This window comes from Lichenostomus cassidix, chromosome 4, assembly GCF_008360975.1.
Source record: "Lichenostomus cassidix isolate B80296 chromosome 4, HeHo_3.0, whole genome shotgun sequence".
Classification (NCBI taxonomy): Eukaryota; Metazoa; Chordata; class Aves; order Passeriformes; family Meliphagidae; genus Lichenostomus; species Lichenostomus cassidix.
In genome coordinates, this window is record NC_139484.1 from 65,061,258 (window position 1) to 65,084,810 (window position 23,553).

Consider the following 23,553-nt stretch of genomic DNA (forward strand, 5'->3'; position numbering starts at 1 on the left):
AACATATGCAAAAAGTATGTTTCAAAAATAAAGAGCACGTATTTTCTTTTTGCATTAAAATTTTGATTCCACAAGGCCAAGTGCAAGGTCCTCCCCCATGCTGGGGAAATCCTCAATACCAATAGAGACTAGGTGATGAATGGATTGAGAGCAGCCCTGCAGAATAGGACTTGGGGGTACTGGTAGATGAAAAACTGAAAGAAGCAGCCCTAGAAGCTCAGAAAGCCAAATGTATCCTGGGCTGCCTCCAGAGAATTATGGCCAGCAGGTCAAGGGAGGTGACTGTCCCACTCCACTCTCCTGAGACCCCACCTGCAGTGCTGCACCCAGCTCTGAGGTCCTCATTCCCCAGTCTGTCCATACATCCAGGGTTGCCCCATCCCAGGAGCAGAATCTGGCACTTTCTCTTACTGAACTTGACATGGTTGGTGACTGCCCAGTGCTCTCATTTGTCGAGGCCTCTCTGCAGGGCCTCTCTGTCTTGAGAGAGTGAACAGCTCCTCCCAGTGTTGTACCATCTGTGAAATTGCTCAGTGTCCCTCCCAGTCCTGCATCCAAGTCATTAAGGAAGATGGTGAAGACCACAAGGCCAAAGATGGAGCCCTGTGGAACCCCACTAGTAACAGGTCACCAGTCTAATGTCCTCCCATTCACTATAACCCTTTGTGCCAGACCCATGAGCCAGCTGCTCACCCATCTCATGATGTGTTTATCCAGCTGTGTGCTGGACATCTTGTGCAGAAGGATCCTGTGAGAGAGACAGTATCAAAAGTTTAACTGAAATCCAAAAAGATTGTATCAACTGGCTCCTTTTGATCAACTAGGTAAGTTGCCTTTTCATAAAAGAAAATCAGGTTTGATAGGCAAGACTTTCACGAAGCCATGCTTAGATTATTATGAGGAAAATAATTCACTGGGAGGGTTCTGAGACAGTGGAACAGGTTGCTCAGAGAAGCTGTGGCTGTCCCATCTCTGGAAGTGTTCCTGAACCAGGCCTAGTGAAAGGGTGAAACTGGGTGATCTTTAAGGTTACTTCCAACTCAAACCATCCTATGACTCTATGATTTTATTCCCCAGCAGATGCCCCAGTTATGCTCCCAGTTTCTTTACTCCTTGTTTGCCACATTCAATTTATATCCTCTTTCACACTCCACAGTAGGCTCCTTCAGCTTGTAACACATATTCCTTTACAGTGAAGGCAAAACTTTGTTTCCACTGACACTTGTATCTCAGCTTATTTGACATTGATGCTTTTTTTTTGTGTTAAATTGAGCTTGAAGAAATATGGAGATGTCTGGTTGAAAAACAGCATTTTTGATAATACTCACCACATATTTTGTATTGCTACAGAAACTGAGACAGACAAGTGATAACAACACAACAATATTATTAGCTTTCTCTAAGGGCTCTGCTACAGTGAATAATCAAGTTCAGATTCATAGCTGCCTGCTTCCCAGCACTGTATGAAGGAGTGACCTACACAGGAAATACTCCACTAAAGGCTACATTTTAAAGCCTAATGTTGCAGCAAACTGAAACTGCCAAAAGCTGACTTGCAAATGCTGGGCTGCCAATTGCAGTAACTCAAGAGGTGCTTCCCAAGCTGCCCTAACAGTCAATGCAGTGTCCATCACTCCTACCAGTGAACCACAGAAACTGTCACATCTCACAAATATTACAAATACAAATATTCTGTGGAACAGTGCAAATGGGAAGCACAGACCTGTCTATGGTTTGCTTCAGGTCAGTGCCCTGATGGGGCAAATTCCTTCCTTGTGCACTTCAGCAGATCAAGTGACACACTGCTGAGATACAATCTGCAGGAATAATGCTGATAACACCATGCTGGAACTGACTCATATGCTATTCTGAGACCTCACCACTGTACATAGAGGAATAATTCTCAGTGTACTGAAACAGCAAGCAAGGACTATGATCCTAAAAACATTCTCACAATGTGAAGTACTTAAGCACAGGTTTGTTACCTGACAAGTCCTAACAAAAATCGACATTAGAAACAAATGTGGTTTTTAACTCTTTGCTCTTAAACAAAATCAATGAAGCTTTGTAATATTTAACAATAAACCTAACTCCATTTAAATAGCTGATAAATGTTTTAAACCAGTTTACCAACTCAACTAACAAAATACTAATCAATGTGAAAAAAGCAAGGTTCAAAGTAAATTAATTTAGAGAATGATCATGAATGCATGAGTGAATAATTCAGAAGTGTACATGAGCTACCATCACTTCTTGCAAAATTCAATACTGTGTGATGTTGTGAGTAGCATAGGAAAGGACACCTTGTTATACCACTAATACAAAAATACTGCAATGATTTGTGTTGCAGGGAAAAACCCTCAGATGAACCAGCACTGCATATTACTGAAGATTTACTAATGCAGAGATGTTTTTCTTAAGGAAAAAAAAAAGTATTTGCCTTCTATAACCATCAATCAAGTTCAATAAACCAAAGCATGACATTCTACTTAGCTTTTCGCTCATTTAAAAAAACATACACAGCTTTTCATCATGCATCTCAGCACACTTTAAGTATTGCTAATCTTAACAGAAACCAGTAGAGAAGTGTTTTATTCTGCTGAATAGGTATTAATCACACAATAAATGCAAGATACTGTATTGATAGATATGTTATGTTCTCACAGTATTTTAACACTGACATGCAAACACCAAAGGAAAATGAGGGATGGCATTTTTATAATAGGCACCCATAACTGGAAAACAGTGTTACATCACATTATTGTGAAAATGAAAAGTGAAGCTTTGAAAACAGTTATCTTACTCATCATTCTTACTCATGGATTATGCTACTCAGCATCCTGCTGTACAGTCAACCCACTGCATTTAAAAACCAAGCTGCAAGATGTTCAGAAATTCTGAAAAGCTAATTTACTGTAAAAAGTGTGATTCTTATCAGCAGATAGTATTATGACCAAACAGTACAAGACAACATTTAGAGTTGCAGTTCTTTACTAAGGAAGCATCAACAGTCTTGAAGACTGCAGTTCTCTGCACATCCACAGGAATAACACAATGCATCATACCTTCAACTTGCCTTGACTGATACTGCCAGTTTTGTTAAGATAGAAAACATTAAGTATGTCCACTATGAAGTATTAAATTCTTTGAGCAGAGACCTTCTGGCTTGTCTGAGTCTGTACACATACTACAATAAACCTGGAGATCTATCTATCTATGATAAACTATCATAAGTTCAAAGCAGACACAAAGATATAAAAGTTGGCTCTTCAGATATGGTTGAGATCCAACATAACACCCAACCTCTCTCCAAGAACCACAGTTTGTAAGACTTGTTAGCATTAAAAAAAAGAAACCAGCATTAATTTAAAGGCATTTCCCTTCTCTAGCTGATAAAAATAAAATTCAAAAATATAATCTGTTAATCAAGCAGACACTATCAGCAAATGATCTGAAAATAAGTAACCCAGGAACTATGAATTAATTTGAAACACAAATGCCAAGATAGAAGGACATGGAATATTAGAAATCTTCATCCCTAGAAAACACTAAAATCTGATAGAAATGCTATGCCTCTGTAAATTGCATCGAGATAAAAACTGGGAATAATCTGGAAATCTTAAAAATAAGCTTTCCATGGGGAAAAAAAAAAGGCAAAATAGGAAAAAAAATCATGCAAAGACTGTGAGTTTGGTTAACTCTGTTCTGTGGTCACAAAACACTTTTCAAAAGCGTTGCTTGACAAGCCAGAAAGTGCACATTTCTAAATAAAAGGTCTCAGAATTGCATGACTGTTTTTGCAGATATCAGAGGTACTGCACAAAGCAGCTGCTACCCTACTTTTACATACACAACATTCTGAGCCCAGGGCTGGCTGTTGGCTCTCCATCATTCTCAAACCCCACCACACCTTAGGATAAAACCGATTTTAACTCCTACCATGCAATATTTGGCCAGCAAATACCTACACTTTGAATCCTTACTAAAATACTGTTCCTTCTCTTGCTTAGCAATTACAGGACAAAGTCTTAAAAGAAACCAAAAAACACTGCATTTACACAAAGTACTACAAAATAATGTAAGACCTAATTAGCAACACCATTATTGACACGACATTTGATGATGATCTGACCTATTCTACAGAACTTTGAAAATTACAAATTTCAAAAATAGCTACATGAAAAAACCCTCCATCTTTTCTTTCAGCTCTAGCAACAGATTGTTTTAGTAACAGCAATCTGTTTGACAAATGACATTACCAGATATCAGAAGATATTAAGAGTCACAAGGTAGTGAATCACTACAGAACAAGCCAAGCAAACTGACCAAGGAGCAATCAGAGTCTGAATTTCTTGCATTTCTACAGGTGAAACACCCAGAGAAGCTACTTTGGATAGAATAGCTCTTAAGGTCTGCCTGTACTAAGGGAAAGACATCAGAAAGCCTGTGTGCCTGCGGGGAAACAGGGAATAAATTGTCACCACCAGGGATAAAACAACCAGGGAGATTTGTCTGCACAATGATACTGTTAATCCACCCTTATTATCAGAAAACCTTTCCTGCCAGTCTGGAAAGAATTTGACTAGAAAGTTTGTGGAACATCCACTACTGGAGGTTTTGTACAAGTCAGATAAATATTTGTGAAATGTGGTTTAGGTGCAGCTGATCTGTCACATAGAAAAGAAGACTGAAGTCTTCCTTTGAAGATAACTCTCACCTCTATTTTTTCCCTCCAAGTCACTGCATTTCCACTGTAATAAACGTACAGCTTCCAGTTTGGCAAACCCTTAACTCCACATTTTTCTCTCAGAACAACACAGTAGGAAATAGTGAAGATATTCACAGTAGACAGAAGTATTAAAATTGCTTCTGACATAACAATATATTCACTGTCAACTCTTTCTCTGTAAGTGCTCTTCAAAAAGCTGCACTTTTAAAATTTAGTTTTCTTGCAAGTGAATACAGAACACCTGACTTTTTCTTTTCAACACTCAGCTAACTTAATGTGAACATTTCCTAAAATGACCAGGGCACTTTTCTTGAAACTCATCTTAACATGATTAGTGATTAAATTTTTCCACATAATGAACTTAAGTACATTTTACTAGGAATAACAGGGAAAAAAATTAGCAAGGGTGAATCAAAATACATTCTTTACATTTAACTGTACCATATTTTACTTGGTGGGGATGTAAATGTGTATTTATTACTATGGTCTTTCCACTTACAATTTTCCTGAGGTAACAGCAAACATCTATTTTTCATACAGAAATCCTCCTACCACCTGAGCATTGTACATTCTGGACTTGAATCTACTTTGGTTTAAAGTGTTTTTCTTGGATGTGACTGGGAGAGGAAAAATCAAAGCATTCATGTAAATACAAAGTGCACAACAAAAGTAGTTTCTGCCTCTAAAAATTTGAACTTAATTACTGAAAAACTTGAAGAAAAATGGTATAGACCATGATAGGGAAAATTTTCTTTTCTCAATAGCTTTTCCATTTGTGAATTTATTTTCTTAATAAATAGTCATGGTTTAACCTGGCAGGCAGCTAAACACCACATAACCCATTGATCACTCCCTCTGCCCCAGCAGGGAGAGAACGGGGGTGGGAAAAAGGTAGAATTCATGGGTTGAGATAAATATGGTTTAATAGGATAGAAAAAGGAAGGAACAGCAATAATAAACCCAAGAACTATAAAAATAGCATACCAAGCAAGTGATACACAATGCAATTGCTCACCACCTGCTGGCCAATGCCCAGCCAATTCCTGAGCAGCAGCCCCCAGCCAGCTTTCCCCCTGTTTTACATACTGAGATGATGCCACAGAGTACACGACATTCCTCTGTCCACTTTGGGTCAGCTGTCCTGGCTGTGTCTCCTCCCAACTTCTTGTGCCCCCAGACTTCACTCTGGGAGGGCAGTTTGAGAAGCTGAAGAGTCCCTGATTACTGCTTAGCAACAGTGGTGTGTTATCAATGTGTTTCTCACCCTAAATCCAAAACACAGCACTGCACCAGCTACTGGGAAGAAAGCTAACTCTATCCCAGTGAAAAACAGGACATAAATCACAAAAGCATGAAATTATTGAGAGGGCTGGATTTGGCTGAATTGATCTTTGCAGTCTGTGGTTCTTCTCCCTTCAAGTCTGGCTCAAAGCACAGCCGTATTTCAACAAGTGCTCTCAGGAACCTTTTTTTAGGTGAACTGTATTTTGCAATGGGAATGTTGAGACAGATTCACATTTCTGAAATAATTTACAGATAAAAACACTCTTTTTCTTGGTTCCTTGGTAGCTCCTCTCATCTTCAATACCATTTACATGAAGCAGAGTATATTCCTTCAAAAAATAAGAGCAAATCTACCAGCTGTCTGAATGTAGTTCATTTACTAATGAAAAACTATCAGATTCATGAGGTATGAAAGCTGAGCAGCAACAAATGACATGGCTATTTTTTGCTGCTTGCAATCTTGAAAGATTTTTCATGCCCTAGTAAGCTCTGTATGCTTATTTTATATAAAGAAAAAAAAAAGGTTATAATGTGTATTCTTATTCAGGGAAAGCATCAACACTCTTAGATGAGATGTAGGAAATTTAATTTATGGATAGTATTTTTAAGAATATACCCTTTAAAGTAAGGAAAGGCATATATATAATAAAGGTTCATTTAGAAACCTCTGACAATAAAAACTAATTAATATAAAAAATCTTAATGTAATACATTAAATGTACATAAAAATCCCAGCGAAATCAGGAAGGTGCCACTTTGATTACCTGACAGGAGCGAAACTGATTGACCAGCAGTGTACATCTCTGTGGGTCTTTTCTTCCATCCAAACTGTCCAGTTCAGCTGCTACTTGATTTAGTTCCTCATCAGCATAGTAGAACTGAGCAAGGAGCTGTGGATCTGTTCTCTGTATTGGAGACATGGACAATATTACATTATTTTTGCAAAAAAAACCCAAAACCAAATCAAAAACTAAAACAACTTCAGTTCGTTGTATTTACTGTGATTATTTTTAACATACAAGCCAGATAAGCAGTGTGGCAGCATGGAAAAGAACGATCTTGAGATACTTACACACACTTGTAAAATTTTCTACTTTGAAGAAAAAAGAAAAACAACCCAACCTCTCAGAAAACCTCCCACATAATAAATCTGAGACATTACTCAGCTACCATTATCTCCAAAACCACCCTGGCATTCTCACTACTTGTGGCATAATTACCTGGAAGAGCAAGCAACTGAGTCACAAGATTTGTTTATTAAACAAAAGCAGACTTCAGCTCTAGGCAGAACAGGACAAAGTTGCTTTCCAAGTTAAAACAAACAAACCATACCTGCCCAAACTATCAAGCAATGGAAAAATCTATCAAGCACCATGGTAACCTTTGCAGCATCATCTGGTTAGAATCCTCCCTTTGAGCATCACAAGAATGAAGCCACAGAAGGCAAAGGTACTGAATCAACCAGGGCCAAAGAGATGTAAGCACTTTACAAAACAAATAATAATATGACTAAACAAGGAATTACAGAGAGAAAACTACATCACGAGTCTTTCAATGGCAAAGAACAGAATTATCATAATGGATTTTTTGCCACATTAAAACAAAGCAGCAATTATAATAAAAAGCCCAAAAGAATAAAGAATGCCTCCACAAAAACATTGAGAAATGTTAAAAATAAAGGGTTACATCATAAAAGGAATTTTTTTAACATTAACAGCTAGAAATTCCAGTTTTAATATCTTAAGAGTAAGCTGTCGACAATCTGCTCTTTAATACTGTCTTCACTATAGCCTTGACACAAAGGTGCCCAGGGAAAAGGATAAAGCTTGTGATATATGGTCAGGCAAACAAACAAAATTCAAAATGAGTGATAATAAGAGGGAGAGCATGAAATTGAACTACTAAATTTTATGTTGTTTAGCTCTAAATTTCTGTAATTATAGTTACGCTTAGTAAAGCATTTAAGCATTCCCTACCTAATAATTTTTATTAATTCTGATTATGTTTTCCTTCAGCATTTATCCACAACTATTAAAACTTTCTAGACAAAGTCAATAAACAAAGATGCAGGAGTCTGTGTGTGGAATTGTGGCAAAGCATGACTGCTGATTTTTAAACATTTAAATTGCATTGCAGAAGCAAAATAAGGTAATTTATTAAGACTGGTCTCAAGCAAAACAAGCACGCCTGAGATACTTAGCTCCCATGTGGCTGATTTTTTCAACTGGAGGAACAAAAGTTTTAATTGAGTTCTCTCAACTGTGTTATGTTTGGTGTGGATTAGTAGTGTGATCTTTGATTAACTGTGTCAATCATATGTGGTCCCTGGCCAGCAGAAACTGCATGAAACTCTAAATCTCTTCACAGGAGGCCACTTAAAGCAAATAACCACAACTTTACAAATTCAATTTACTTCACTTGGTAGCAGAAAATTAGGAATAGTGCCATGTTCAATGCCAATTTTTACTTTCAGATTATACAAAATATGGTTCAAATAATTTAATCCAAATTCCTTACTATTCCTTGGCAGAGTAAGAATTAGCAATTCCCGTCCTCAGATACTCAAATTAATAAAAATACTTAATTTCCTCATGGAAAACCTACCACTTATCCTGTTATTTTCAGGAAATCATCCCATTTAAGAACAAATTAATGCATCTAAGTTCTTGTTTTGATTCGCTGGACTTCAACAACACTGCTCATTTTGCCTTAATCCACTACAGCACCAAGTATTTGCATTACTTCTATTTGTTTATTTCTGTATCCACTGACTGCAGTAACCTCTTTAACCACATCACCACTGAAGGCTGCCCAAATGGGTTTGGGATCTTTGGGGTGAATTTTTGTTTGGTTGCACAGAAGTTTTCTGCACGTGGTGATACTGCTGTTATCATCCTAACACCTTCCTGAGCATGAGCTCTCCAGGCAGGAGTCTCATTCTACAAGTACACCTTACATTCCTTCTGCCTAATGTCTCTTTATATTCCACATATTCAGCCCAACAAATGGCCCAGGTTATCCTCAGTATCTTTATTGCCAGCACAACATACCACACCACTGGAGAACATTCTCCACAGATTTCAAACCATTATTTCATATATGGGCCATAACTTGCTACCCCCATTTGTATGATATACACAAACTAGCATTCCAGCCAGCTCCAAGACAGGAATCAGCACACCACTAGTTAATTAAAGAAAAGAAAAAAAACCAACCAAACAAAACACATGAATTTAGCTATGTTATACAATAGTATATCTTTCTTTTATTTCATGAAAGATCACTCACTGAATATTTATTTTAATGATTTTTACTTTTTACTGAGCTCCAGTCAACAGGTCAGATACCAAAATCAGAAGATGCCTGCCTGCCATCCACAAGGTCAGCAAAAAACCTGTCCATATGAAAAAGTTGTATTAACTGTTGAACTGTCTACATTCTGGCTTTACCCATCAAGTCCTGCCAATGAACAGTGACCAGGACTGGGTTAATCCAGTTTATTGCATACTGCATTCTGATCTGATTTTTCAAACAGGATTTAAATGAACTATAAGAGAATGTTAAAAAGAAAACATCTTAAACTAAGAGACCTGTTAGCTACAGGTTATTAGACAAGTAACAGGTCCATAAAGGTATTTATTGCATGCTATCAGAAGATGCTATTCTCACATCTTGTAAACAAGCTGGTAGACCAGAAACTGTCCCTAAAAAAGAGAGACAACGAACAGAGAGGAAAAATTCTAGCACAGACTTCCTAACATGGACAGAGACCAAAAAATATATTATCAACAAGAAGCCAGGGTGCCAACAGAGCAATCTCAAACCACACAGTAATTCTGGAATTTAAGAATAACTTTGAAAATCACATTTACAGAAACAAGGGTGGTTCTTAGGGAAATGTCCTCTTTTTGAAAGAAAATTGCAAGCACTTTTTTGCACAATTTTTAACAGCAGCTTTCAAGTATCAGTACCACCTCCTTTTGAGTAACATAAAATGTGCATCATCTTAGAACTGACAGCAGTCCATAGTTTGAATATTAAAGGAAATGTTTCCCTCAGGTTTCCATGTTCCTTTGTAGAGAAGTATAGATTTTGCTCAGGATTTTTCTTCTACTGAGATCACAACAGGAATGCAGCCACCACCACCCTCAGCACAAAAAGATGACATGATGATCTCAAATGAGCCAAAGAACAGACAGAAGCAAAGGAACCAAGCAAATGAGCAAGATCCCAGCTAGTGAATGACAGCCCTGTCTTCTGAAGCATGCCAGTAGTCCTCTGGAAAATAACATCCATCATTTTTGAATTGCTGATCTAAAGTCTTCAGAACAACAGCTAAAATCCAACCCTGCTTAAAATAAAGTCCATGGACCTGAGATGAAAGGCTCCAGAACTCCCTTTGTTCGCTGGCACTCTTCCAGCACTAAGCATTTATGTTTCTCCCACACACTCAGAAAGCCTGACTTGATCCCTACGGAAAGAAACTATACAGAAAAGCATTAATTATATGCCTTTGCTGATGGTAAATCCAGATGGCCTTTTGACATGGGAACAAAGTAAACCTTCATCCACTGGGGTAACTTTTCAAGTACCACTTGGTAAAAGGTGCAATTTACACAAATAGATGTATTTTATTACACATTCTATGAAATGCCTTCACAATCACAGGACAGCATTTGGTGACAGTCCAAGTGCAATACTCTTAACTGCTGCAGGGTCCAAATGACACAGCCCTTCCTGAACCAGGAAGGTTAAACATCAACTGCCTGCTCAAACATTTCTATTCTGCTCCAGCTCTAACAGCTGAAGTGAAAAGTTTTAGAGAAAGGCCATCACACTCACATCAGTGGAACTGTCTTGCATCTACACAGCTTCCTTTATTCCCCCTGTAGAAAGGGAAAGGGTGGTTTTAGGAGCCTGGACAGTAAGGAATTAATGCATTGCTATGCCTCAAACACCAATGACCAATTGAGTGAGCAAGTTAGAACAGGATGTGCCTGAAAGTGGGGGCTGTAAAAATGTAGGGCAGAATCTTTCAGGAGCTAATTTTACTGTTCAGGTCCATGGTGAGCACACCAAATAAAAGTGCAGAAGCACAGAAGTGGAGTCAAGGAGTGGGAAGGACAAATAGAAGGGGCTTGAGACCACCAAGGACCCCAAAGTACTCCTTCCCCAGGAAGGGATCAAGGCACTTCCATGCCAGCTTGAATGTATATAACTTGACCACCTTTTTGTTTCGTGGGCCTCCAGCTCCCAATGGATCATGTCTGTGACCAAAACAGTGACCAAGTCTCATCACTGGATCCACAGGTGGTGGTGACATCTTTCCTCAAAACTGTCTACTCTTATCTTTTCCTTCTCTTTCTCTTCCTTATGTATTTTGTGATATTTTTATACTTTTGTAGAAGAGAAACAATATGCCCACATACTTTTCACTGTAATTGAATTGTTTTAAAATATATCTGCCTCATAAATACACTGGTCACTTGGTGTCTTTTCAGTTTAATTCAACCCAAGGATTTTATTAACAGGAATCTCAGTTAGCTTGCCTCAGAAGCAGCTCATAACAATGGTGTGTCTCTATTAAGGAGGGCCCAGTTGTTCACTGTCTAAATCTGTTGCCTACTATATTTTCAGGGAAGGAAAAGAAGCGCAGGATCAACCTCAAAGTTTCCATTCCCCACAATAAGTGATGCCATTATCAGACAGTCTCAAGTATGAACAACCACTGCATAGCACAGAATTTTTTTAAAAAGGGACTTCCCAAGTGAAAGCACATTCCCTTTAGGATGAGCATTCATGAAAGCTATATAGGTTAGAAACTTGCTTCTACTCTGCAATGTACAGAAAACAATGCTTCTGTATTGGAAAACAACTCACTGAACAAGTTGGTTATAAGCTCTGTGCAGATGGCAGAATTAGGCCCTCAGCAATTTAAATAAAGGCACTGATGAGTATTTTCAAAACATACAACTAAGGCTGCAAGTAACTTGTTTTAAGCAAATTAAATTAAACCAAGAGTTACGTAACATCATAAGGATGTTACACTTTTGTTCAAAAGTGACAGGATTTACGCACAAAGTCCAAAGTTTACTTATTGCCACTGTGAAAAAGTAATGTACTTACAGCAGCAGAAACTTAGTAAATTGAAAACTCTTTACACCAGTCACAGCTGCAGTAGTAGGTTTGACTGGCAGATGACAAATTCCAAAGACTGAAGGGACTTCTTCAAAAACAGGTATCAGCAAATTGTTACATCTGCTTATTTTTCACCTCACATGTAAGCAAGTGTATTCGTACCCTTCCTTTGGACAGACACTTTGAATTTTTCATTGATTTTCAAACACTAATAAATAGCAAGAAGAAACAATAATTCTCTAGCAGGAAGGCAAGTCAAAAATTCTGGCATTTAACTGTCAGAAGCTTTAGCAGCAAAAATGTTTCTTCATACTAAATGAAAAAGGAATTGCTGGTCCAAGTACAGAGTTGTATGCAGAGGGGGGTTGTTTGATTTTTGGGTTTTTACTTAGTTTGTTGTATTTGCCTTTTAATCTACTGAGCATCTGATGTGCTATCTGTTAAAGAAAAAAAGGAAAAAAATTCCCTCAACAGTCATATTTTTCACAATGTCATGAAGTCTTAAACTGGTGTTGCACATGCATAAAAAGGACTCAGATATGAACACAACAATTCATAATTGGTCACGAGGATATGTAAAAAACAAGCACTGTGAAAAAAGCTACAGCCTGGGTAAAACTTTGCCAGCTGCTCTGTGTTTATCTATAGAATATCATTACACAAGCAAGAAAGACAGGTGAACAGCTTGTTAACACAATAAAATGCTAGCAGCACCTTAAGCAAAAAAACAAACAAAACAAACAACCCCAGTGAGACAATGATTCATTGGACAACAAAAATCAGGTGGATAATTTTTTCCATTTTTCTCTACATCGGGTGTAACCTCCCAAAGGAAAATCTGTTCCAACCCCCCAAAAGGAAAATCTGGTAACAGTTATGCTGAACTAAAGTACCAAACATCTGAGACTGCCATGCTGTTGGTTTTCACCCATGATAGATTAAGTCAGTGTACATAGTTTCTATTTCTGAGTGTTCATAATACTAATCTGGAAAAGCATGTGCTCAAATCCATATTTTCTGGGGGAAGCACATAAGCATATGCTGAATACAAATTACTGAAGCTTTCGGACATCTACTCTGTGGAACAGGAGTGCTGTGCAGCTGAAGCACAGCCTCGATTTCTAGGAAAGAAGGACTCCAGGAAGAGAAAGGGATTTTGCTACAGGGGAGTGATGGAGCAGCCACTTCTTCCAAGTGAAGACTGGGTAGCCTTCAAGGTTGCCTACTCATCCAGCCTATAGCAGGCTATTTTTAATTAGCAAGAAATTAACCTTCCCCAAATTGCATCTGTTTTGCTCATGATGGTGAGTGATCTACTCCTCTTTATCCTGACCCACGAGCTTTTTCATCCTGTTTTCTTCCCCTGGCCTGCTGTGAAGGGGAGTGAGAGAACTGCTCGGTGGGCACCCGGCAGCCAGACAAGGTCAACCCACCCCTCTGAACTTGTAAAACACTTAGCCAAAGCCTTCTCCAGCAGCTAATATCTCAGTTTGACCTTAAGCTAATCAGATTTCATTCTCAGCTGCTGCAAGAGCATCAAGTTTAAAGAACAAATATTTACTTAGAAACAACAAATTCAGCTTGTCAGGATACGTATTGAAATGTACAAATCACTCTTTGAATGTTTTTTGAGGGTTTTTTAAATGCTTTTATGCAGTTTGCTTCAGATTTGTCTAGATTTTTGTATTTAAACTCAAATATTGCACTAAGCATCTCTTCAAACAAAATATTTTGCAGCGCTTTTAGTGATTTGTTACCTATCAAGAGGAAAACAGCCAATTTAGCTCCCTGGGCTTGTTGATTGATTATGTTCAATTCCAGATGTACAGCCCTCACCTGACACAGAGGAATCATGTGGCATTTGGAAGTGGCACCCAGCAATTTGTCCTCCAGCAATGCAAACCATCTTGCCACACTACATGTCCTCACAACTTACCATAGCAGAGGGCTTTTAACCCACTCTGGTTATGTTATACTATGTCTAACAGATGTCTCTAAATATTTATTAAAAAGACCTTTTCTTAGACATGTCTAACATGTTAATTTCTCTCTAGTTATTATGTTGCTATAACCTTTTTTCCTTTCAGAACCAGACTTTTTATTCTAAAAAAAAAAAAAAAAACCAAAAAAAAAACCCAAAAAACCCCAACAGAAGAAAACCCAAAAACCTCAACCAACCACTTTATGCAGTTAAAGGATTGTTTTGAAGACTCTTTTTGGTTCTGTCATTTTTTAGCACACACATTCCTAAATTATTTTTTCCATCCCAGGTCTGTAATTCCAGTATTTTGGTCATGCTTAGCAGACCTGGTAAAATATGAATTTTGCTTTGCTGTTCAGAACCAACCCATTTTTAACCATCTGCCATATACAGCTTTCTACTTCTAGATCATAAAATATGTATAGACAAAAACCCAACAAGAGGGAAACCTGACCTAGCAAGTTCAAGCCTGCTGACTGTAAGAGAGTTGCTCCGTAATCCTTCTCAGGTATTAACAGGCACAGCACATTCCTCAGGTTTTTTCATGTTCAAAGTGCATCTTTATTTTTCTTTGGCTCAGCAAACTTACTTAGGGTGAGTCTGAGGTGTTCCATATCGTATTTTAATAAAAGCACCGTCATCTGTGTAAAGCTGCTCATACATAACCTCATTTGCCTTGTAGGAGACTTTCAATAAGCTCAAGCTGAACACCTTGACAGATGTTTGGGATTTAACTACCTTGGCATCGTATCAGCAGCACAATCAATCATTGCAACAAAAAGATTTCATCAAAACTTTGTTCTGAAGTGCATCTGCTCAAACCCAGTGATGAAAGAAACTGCTCTTAGAGCCATCAGCACAGAAACTTTTCCCAGCTTCTGCCTTCGACAATAACTTCAAATGAATGTTTGCATAAGTAAATCTTTTGATCTTATTTCCACTATTTCAGCTAAACCATATAAACAAGTAGCTTTCCAAGTGCCACCATCAGTCAAACTGTGTTTCCTACTCTGTTTTCCAGATAACAGCAAGCTTCAGTGGATGTTTGTCCTGTGCTTCCCACAGCATCCACCTGTGGAGATTCACCCATGTCCAACCAGGAACACAGTTCAGACAGTGTCCTCCATCCCAAGTATTTAACACCATCTCTCTTTGCACAAAGTCCCCACGTCCCTGTAGGCAGAGACCTACCTAAATTTTTAGGGAACTTTTAGGAACTTCATTGCTTTTAATGACTTGACACTATGATTAGTATCTTTTTCCAAGCACACGTGAGCATGAACATTGGCTTTGAAAATTACCAGAACATGAGCAAGAAAAAAGGGAGAGACACCAGCCAGACAGACCAACAGCAAGACTACTGAGAACTTTAAACCACATTTAAAACTTTTGAAGCAGTCCAACAACAACAAAATATACTCAAGTACACAACAAGTATGTATTTGCTGCAAGACAGGAAACTGATTGGATAATAGTGCTCCCATGCATCCCTGCTCCCACTCCCTGCTGAATTGAATATTTTTTGCTCAATTAGGCATTCCCAGGTCTTTTCAGACAATATCCTCAAGGTCTGTCCTTGGTCTCCTGGTCACGCAGAAAATCTCTCCTGGGAGACAAACGGGTTTGTACAGCTATTCCTGTTTTCTGTGCTAGCTCAGCATACAGCTTGAGTTTGACCATTTCTCCTCATCAGCATGCATGTTGGATAAGCTCTATCAGTCTTCAGCTATTCTCCACCCCCAAACTGCTCCTTCTAAATCAAGACACAGAATGCACAAAAACTGAGCAGAAGTTAAATGCAACCATTAATGTTATTCAGGTTTACATTCTCTTAATATGAACAGCTCTATATCCATTTATTGAGAGGAGCAATAAAACAAAAAATCCAAACAAAACAAAACACAAAAAACCCCCAAGCCCCCTAGTCACTACATATTAGTGATTCATACAAGGAGTTAAAAATTACTGTTTCTTCTGGCAAGATCAAGTTTCTGCAACCTGGCTTCTGCCTGTTTAGGTACTTATAAAAAAACCAACATAATTACAGCACTACCTATTTAATGAATGGACACTTTTCCCACATTCCCAACAACAGCTTTCAGAAAAGCTATTACACATACACTCTACTGCCTATTACCTGTTATTGATCAGCAATATCACTTTCACATTATAACTAAACATTGGCTGTCCCCAAATGCATTCTGCAAACTTCTGTTTGCCAGGCATTTCTATAGTATGCAAAATGACAAAAGAGACAAAGGCATTAATTGCAGAACTGATGTTAGAAGGAAATGCATTACCAGTAATGCTTACTGTAATATTTACAATGCCTTAGCAAGAATTTGATTCAAACTATTTTTCTTTTGCTATAATTGATAATAGTATTGAAAAACAACACTACATTGGAGACACCACAAAAAGAAAGAGAAATATGATGTTTAAAAGCAAAGCACATTTAAGTAATGCAAAAATATTAGCTCATACAAGCATAAATTCAATTCCAATGTGAACACCTACAGCAGGCCTTTATCAGCAGACAGTAGGAACCTTTATCTCCCAGCACAGCTGAATATCTGCTCTACCATCCCTGCACTACACAGGCTCTTCACTCCAGTCAGGCTCCAGAAATGAACACTAACTAGGGACCATACTAAAATCACAGAAAGACTTACAACTACTCACATGTAATGGGGCAAAGAATCCCAGTGCTTCCAAAGCCTTACAGAAGGAGTAGCTCTAGCTTGTATTTCAATCACATAACAGGTTAAATTGCTCAATTGGTTTCACTATGAATACTGCATTTGACACAAGGTTCAGCATAAATGCAGTCTTGGACCGAAGCTATGAATTGCTTTTCAACTGCAAAACTGTGAATATTTCTCTCTGACTAAGCAACATAAAATCAGTGTCAAAAGTTTCCTGAAAATTGTGAAATCCAAGTTCTTAATTATTCCCAATTATTTCAAGACTGCTCTGAAAACAGCTGGTAATAGTTGCATCCAGCCTGACATACAGGTGCCTAACCTACAGTCACATTACTTGCCTAAAACATGTGAATTTGCTCTAAAACAGGAAAGAAAAACTATAGGCTTCTCCTATACCCCATTTTTTCCATGTTCTAGCCTTTCTGTTTTGTGTAACAAATGCCAAGTGAAGGTCAGAACCTGGAAGTACTTTCCCACTGTGGTCTTGCCTAAGCCAGACAAGTCTCTCTCCAGCCCAATCCGTAGTCTGTTGTTTCATCCCAAGGCTCAAAGACAAGATCTCCAGATCCCTCTAGATTGGCCAGAAGCATAATGGTACAATTTCCTTCTGAAGGCAAGAGACACCACTTCAAGCCTACTGAAATAAAAAGCTCCTTTTTTGCTCTTTCTTGCTACCTTAGGAACAAACTGCCTTGCATCCCAATTTAGCTCCAGCTTTTTCTGTTTTGCTCCCTCCAGCAGTGGTTACACCACACCTGAGCCACAGCTCTGCTTTAATTTCCAAAATCCAGTGTGTATGACACAGGCAAGCCTGCAGACTCAAAATGCCTGCAGAGCTGCAGGGATTACACCAGTGATGATCTAAAAAAATCTCAATGCATTATTAAACATAAACCTTCTTTTAATACACATGACCCAAGGAACTGTGGAAAAACACTTAAAGGAGACCTGCATTTTACACTTTTATTGGATCTTGCAAACATGATTAATCAAAGTCAAAGCGATTAATTGAAAAGTCTTACAATAAAATGTTCGGTTATTCTTCCAAGCAGTCATTTAGTCAGGCAACAGTCTCCTCATGTACTGAATATTTTACAACTTCTAAAGCTATCCTGCTTTTCCTTACCAAGTTGCAGGTGAAACACAGCATTTCCTTTCAAATAAGGGCTGACGGGATTTTTTTTAAATAGCAAATATTCGTACCAATAATACCACAACTCAGATTTGTGTTCCTTTATATTTTTTTGTATTATTTTTAATTCTCAATTATATACACAGAAAATCATTATAAATTAGGCTAAAATAGAATGCATCCAATTAAAGGTTCTGTTCAGGAAGATATATTGACTTCACAGATTATATTATCACATCCCAAAATTGTGCTGTGAACACAAACACCATTCAAAACCACAACTAATATCCATAACCGAAGTATGTGTTGACAAAATTTTTATTCATTTACTTTTTTATTTATTTGAGAGAAAAAAGGAAGTCCAGAATTTATCAACTGGAAATGACAGGCAAAAGAATGTAACTTGGAACTCATGAAGTCTGGGGATATGCATGTATTTTCAAGGACCATCAAAGATTATTTATATTCAGCAAAACACAATTATGATTTTGAAATGGACTGAAAGTAGAAATGTAAATCAAGCTGGCAGTACATTTCTACTCTCCAAGCAGCTACTGCTTGATTGTTTGTGCTCCTACCTACATCAGCCTAAGGACTAGTCAGGTCCCAATACAACCTGAGACAAAGAAAGGGCATTACCTATAGCAGGGTGGGTGTAATTACAGTAAGATGGTGAAAGTAGTGACTGATTACAACACAATGACTCATTATGGGGACGTGTATTTATATAGTTATTGCACATTCAGCAAAATAATCTGTCAAAAATACAGCAAAAATTCCCAGGTGTTATAGGAATGCAGATTGTTTCAGAAAGACCAGTTTGAGACAGGCAGCTCCACATTTAAATCACACAAAATCCATGTGTGAAATGTAGTGGTCACTGTTCAACATGCCACTGAATGCTGGAAGTGCTGCAATGAGGAAGGCAATGAAAATCTGAAGATACAAAACTAAGCACAAACAAAAGCACTCAGGCTAAGACAGAACCAAACCCAGTACTAGTATTGAAAACAAAGCAGATAAAGGAAACAAAGATGTAACTGAAAAGATGGATTTGTAAGCCCAACACAAACCTTTCCTCTTTGAAAAGCATCTTGAAGTTCCATAATAAACACAACCCTTCTCACTGGTAACATCTGAGCACCAAATCCCAAAGCTAAATTCTAAAGCTAAGATGAATGCAGACCTCCTGACAAGACAAATCCTAGAGTGCCACACCTTTTCAGTGGTGCCCAGGGACAGGACAAGGAGTAATAGGCATAAACTAAAACACAGCAAGTTCCACTTTAACGTGAGGAGGAACTTTATGTTGAGGATGGCAGGGCACTGGAACAGGCTGCCAAGAGGGAGTTTTGGAATCTCCCCCTCTGGAGACATTCAAAATCCACCTGGACACATTCCTATGTAATCTGCTCTAGGTGTCCCTGCTTTGGCAGGGATGTTGGACTGGATCATCTCCACAGCTCCCTTCCAACCCTAAACTATTCTGTGATTCTGTAAATGAAACCATTTGAATTATGAAAATCACATTAATAGCCCTTGTATATATAAAATTGTATTAGTAAAGGAGAACTTCAAGAAAGCCATGCAAGTTTATTCCACAAAGGAAAAGCTAAATTACCTGTGAAGTGAGACTTGCTAAATTAGCAGAAGAGCTATTACAAACATCTTTATTTCCCATGAAATAATTTCATTACACAAAACATGAAAAACCAGGAGACTGCTAGACTTCCTAATGATTATATATCTGTTTCTTACCACAAAGTTGTCTGCAGTTGTGAAGCACAAATGTGTACATAGTGAACCTCTCTAACACACCCCAAATTTCTGCAAAGGAGCTTAGTGAGGCTGTGATCTGTCACCCCACCATCACCAAGGTGCCATTTGTTCCTCTCTGGTAGCACATGAGTGACTCTGTTCCTGCCCAGCTGCACTCAGCCCAGTATTCCAGGTGGCCCAAGAGAGCCTTGTGATTCCCGAAAGAGAACAAAAGGGAGAACTTGCTCTTACACACTTGATTTCTCTCTGGACAAATTGCTACATGAAAATATGTGCAGCACTTAGAGCAAGACATACTGCAGGAAAACATTAAAAAAAACCCCCAAAAACTAGAATTCAAAGGGAAAAGTTCCTTTTCTCTTCATTCTGCTCAGGCCAACACTGATTCAGAATTGCTCTGTGTGTATTGTCCTCTGCAACAGATGGGAAAAACTCTCCAGCAGAGCAGCATTACACACTTCAGCAATTAATTGTAGAGGAGAACATGACTCTCATGCATTTCATTTTACATGCTGAGGAGTTTATTTTGACTTGCAATGGATGATGCTCCAATAAAGCCTTGCCTTAGTACCTCACCAGAAGCATCACTCAATACAGCAGACTGCAATCTGAAAATGACACTGCCCTTAGAATTAACCCACTCAATCATGTCAATTAAAAGAAAAAAGCCACTATAATAAGTTATCATAAAAACTTACTGTTTAACAGCAACACTAGAGCAAACCAGTGTTTGAAATTACAAAAGCAAGCTTTTCACTAGCTCCCTGGAACACCCCAAAGCCTCTTTCACACTGCCACAAGACAGATGCAATTAGACTCTGCAGCTGCAGCACATACAAATTTGGGTTGGCAGACTGGTTTGCCTCACTCCTTGAACCATCTCTGCCCGTGTGCATGAAGTGCATCTGCCTGCATTGTACCTCCAAGTCTTTCTACTGCATCACTCTTCCATCTTCCAGCCTCCCTCACCCTTCCAATACAAAACACATTGCTCCTCATGAAAGAGCCAAGGCTTCTGTGCTGTAAAGGACTCAACAATGTCAGATACGGAGGGATACTCCAGCAAGTGATTTTTGTGGAATTCATTTAAACAGTACTTCTGATGACAGCAAGAGGACATGAAAAGCAACATGTCAACTGAGCACGGGACCCAGAATATCAGATTTCTATCAGAGGGAATAATTATCCCCAAGGCTGTGTTGTTGCTGGTAAAACCCATAATAAAACATGGTATATATTCACTGTATCTGATTATGAAATGGTTTTGTGCATAAGGTATGTATATATTGAATATAACCCTCTCCATGACAGTCCACAGCTTTCCCTTAAAACCAAAAGAAAGTCTGGATTCAGTGCTCTACAAAGCTTTTAGTTCTCAATCACAGACTATCACTAATTTACCACTGCAGTCACTAATACTCTTTTATATAATTTGAAGATGTATGAATATACATTCTTAGTGAGAAATTAAATATGCCTAAGTTTCCTAAGATGGTATTTAATTGTTTCACACTTCCACATAATTTACTAAGTCCTTTCAGAGGTTTCTAAACTTTTATCCAGCAAAAACTCCACCTAAATTGGAAAAACTCGCTCTGAGGATTTTTTCCCCATTCATAAAATCAGCACAGTTCCTAGCTGGGAAGAGAGACAAAAGTAGCAGTTTTTCAGACCATTTCTCAGGTTTGTCTGACAGCTTGTGCCAAGAAAAATTTCACTTAGGCATAAGCAGTCACAGCACCCCAGAAAGAGAGAGGAAAAAAAACATAATGCCAAACAGTTCAGAGAATAAAACAAAGTTTGGTAGAGTCAAATCACAGCCCATTCCCCTGAGAGCTGGGCATTAAGAATCTGGTCTAGTTTTAGGAAGTCCACACCTCTGCAGGAGAAAGGCCCCACGAGACCATGGAGACAAAGTAAAAAGACCAAATCCTGCAAAGACAAAAGCATAGCCTGGAACCAACATATGCAGACAGTGCCTTCAGAACTTTTCAGTTCTATGCAGCAGATGGCTTAGCTACGCCAAAATACTTCTGAAGTACAAAATGTGTTCATTCATGAAAGCTCTTTTTACTTGATTTTCCCATTTGTCCTCTGGGATCAGGCTGCTGAGGCAGTCCTCTGCCAACACATTATTTCTCCTCTGAAAAATATTAACAGACCGAAGTGGAGAAGTTGACATCATATCTGATGGCTCCAAAATTACACATGGATGAGCAGCCTTGGCTTATTAAAAAAAAACCCCAAACAATCAAACAACAACAAAAAAAACCCAACCAAAACAACAACAACAAAAAACCTAAAACCAACCAACCAACCCAAAAAATCCCCAAACCAAAACAACAAACAAACCAATCTACCCAGAAAAACAGGTAAAATGTAAAGAACCAAAGCTAATTTTAAGAAAAATTAGTAGTCATGTGCTAGGGGAGATGGATGTATTAGTTTATTTGGCCACTGCCATTAGCTTGCCCTGAAAGCTTTGCACCAAGAAAGAAGCCTATTAATTGAGATCAAACCACTCAGGATTAAAATCTTGGTGTGACAGTGATACAGACAGAAAATGGCAAAGACAGAGAGACAAATCTCCTGAAAACTACATCTCCTATTGGGTCAAAGTATCTGTCAATTTTTTTCCCCCCAATATCTCATGGAAAAACCTTGAATTAAAGCTCCATTCTGCCTGTAATACAGCTTCACTGAATATACTAAACACATCCCAAAAAAACCTAATCCTTACTTGTACATTGGCAATACCTCATTCAAGACAACACCAATGTTCTTACATCAAACCAAAACCAACAGTTCATGATTATTACCGTGAATTCATCAAGAAACCAGCAATTACAACATATGTTGTTTTGATTATAAAGACTGAGAAGTGAAAAGGACACTTCCCATTCTGAGGAGAGAAAATAATCTAGTCAGTGGAATTTAATTACTTGCTCTAAGTGTAAGTAGTTTTAGTAGTAACATATTGCAGGATGCATTCATTGGAGTGCATACACTGGTGGATTTATTTTTCCTAATGCTTTGAAATCACTGGGTCTCCTGGATACGAAGGCAAAACTTACAGTGCAGCAAATTCAGAGGACTGAGCAGAAAAGAGAAATGTGAGTTCTCTTTAAGCACAAAGAAAGTTTTCACATACATTCAGGGTTATTTTTTTGTGGTTTGAAATTTTTCTCCCTAAAATCAACATCCTAGTAGATTATTAGAATGTACACCACCATAAAAAGCTGAATTATTTTATTATATAAATTACTAATGTGATAGCTGCAAAATAATTTTACAGAATCAGATGACCCACTAATCCATCACAGTTCCCATCTGCACCAGCAGAAGTTCAAATACAGCACTAGGGCAGCGAGACATTTCTGGAAATCTTGACATCTGGCTTCTAAAGCCACAAAAAGCTGTTATGGTTATTTTAGTTCAGTTTAAAAAACAAACTACTGAACCTCTGCAGCATTCTGGGGAAAATATGTTGAAAGTTGGTTTACGTGCAAGAACCTATTATAATGCAGCATTATACATGAGGTTCCCCAGTGACTGCTTCACACAGAAAAGGTTAAATTGCTTAGAGAAACTGTTTTGTCAGATGCTAGAAAATGAACCCATCCTGATTTTTATTGTAAGCATTGCCATTCAGACATCATACCACCCTACCAAGATACATATGAACTCATTTGCATATACCCAGGTGAAATTTTGCACTGAGTAATAATAAACTACAAAGAAATTTCAAAAGAAAATGTTAATTAGCTTCCACATCCAGCATTCCAGAACACAGTAAAATAGTTCT

The 23,553-nt window shown here is 38.1% G+C and overlaps 1 protein-coding gene across 4 annotated transcripts in view; it reads right to left on the bottom strand.

Moving 5' to 3' along the window:
• ZFYVE28 (zinc finger FYVE-type containing 28) overlaps positions 1 to 23,553 on the bottom strand; it is a 149,766-nt gene that overhangs the window by 76,344 nt on the left and 49,869 nt on the right. For all 4 annotated transcript variants that reach the window (XM_085059672.1, XM_085059671.1, XM_085059670.1 and 1 more), the window contains exon 2: positions 6,778 to 6,918. In XM_085059672.1, coding sequence (XP_084915798.1) covers positions 6,778 to 6,918 — 141 coding nt within the window. The remainder of the gene's footprint in view (positions 1 to 6,777; positions 6,919 to 23,553) is intronic.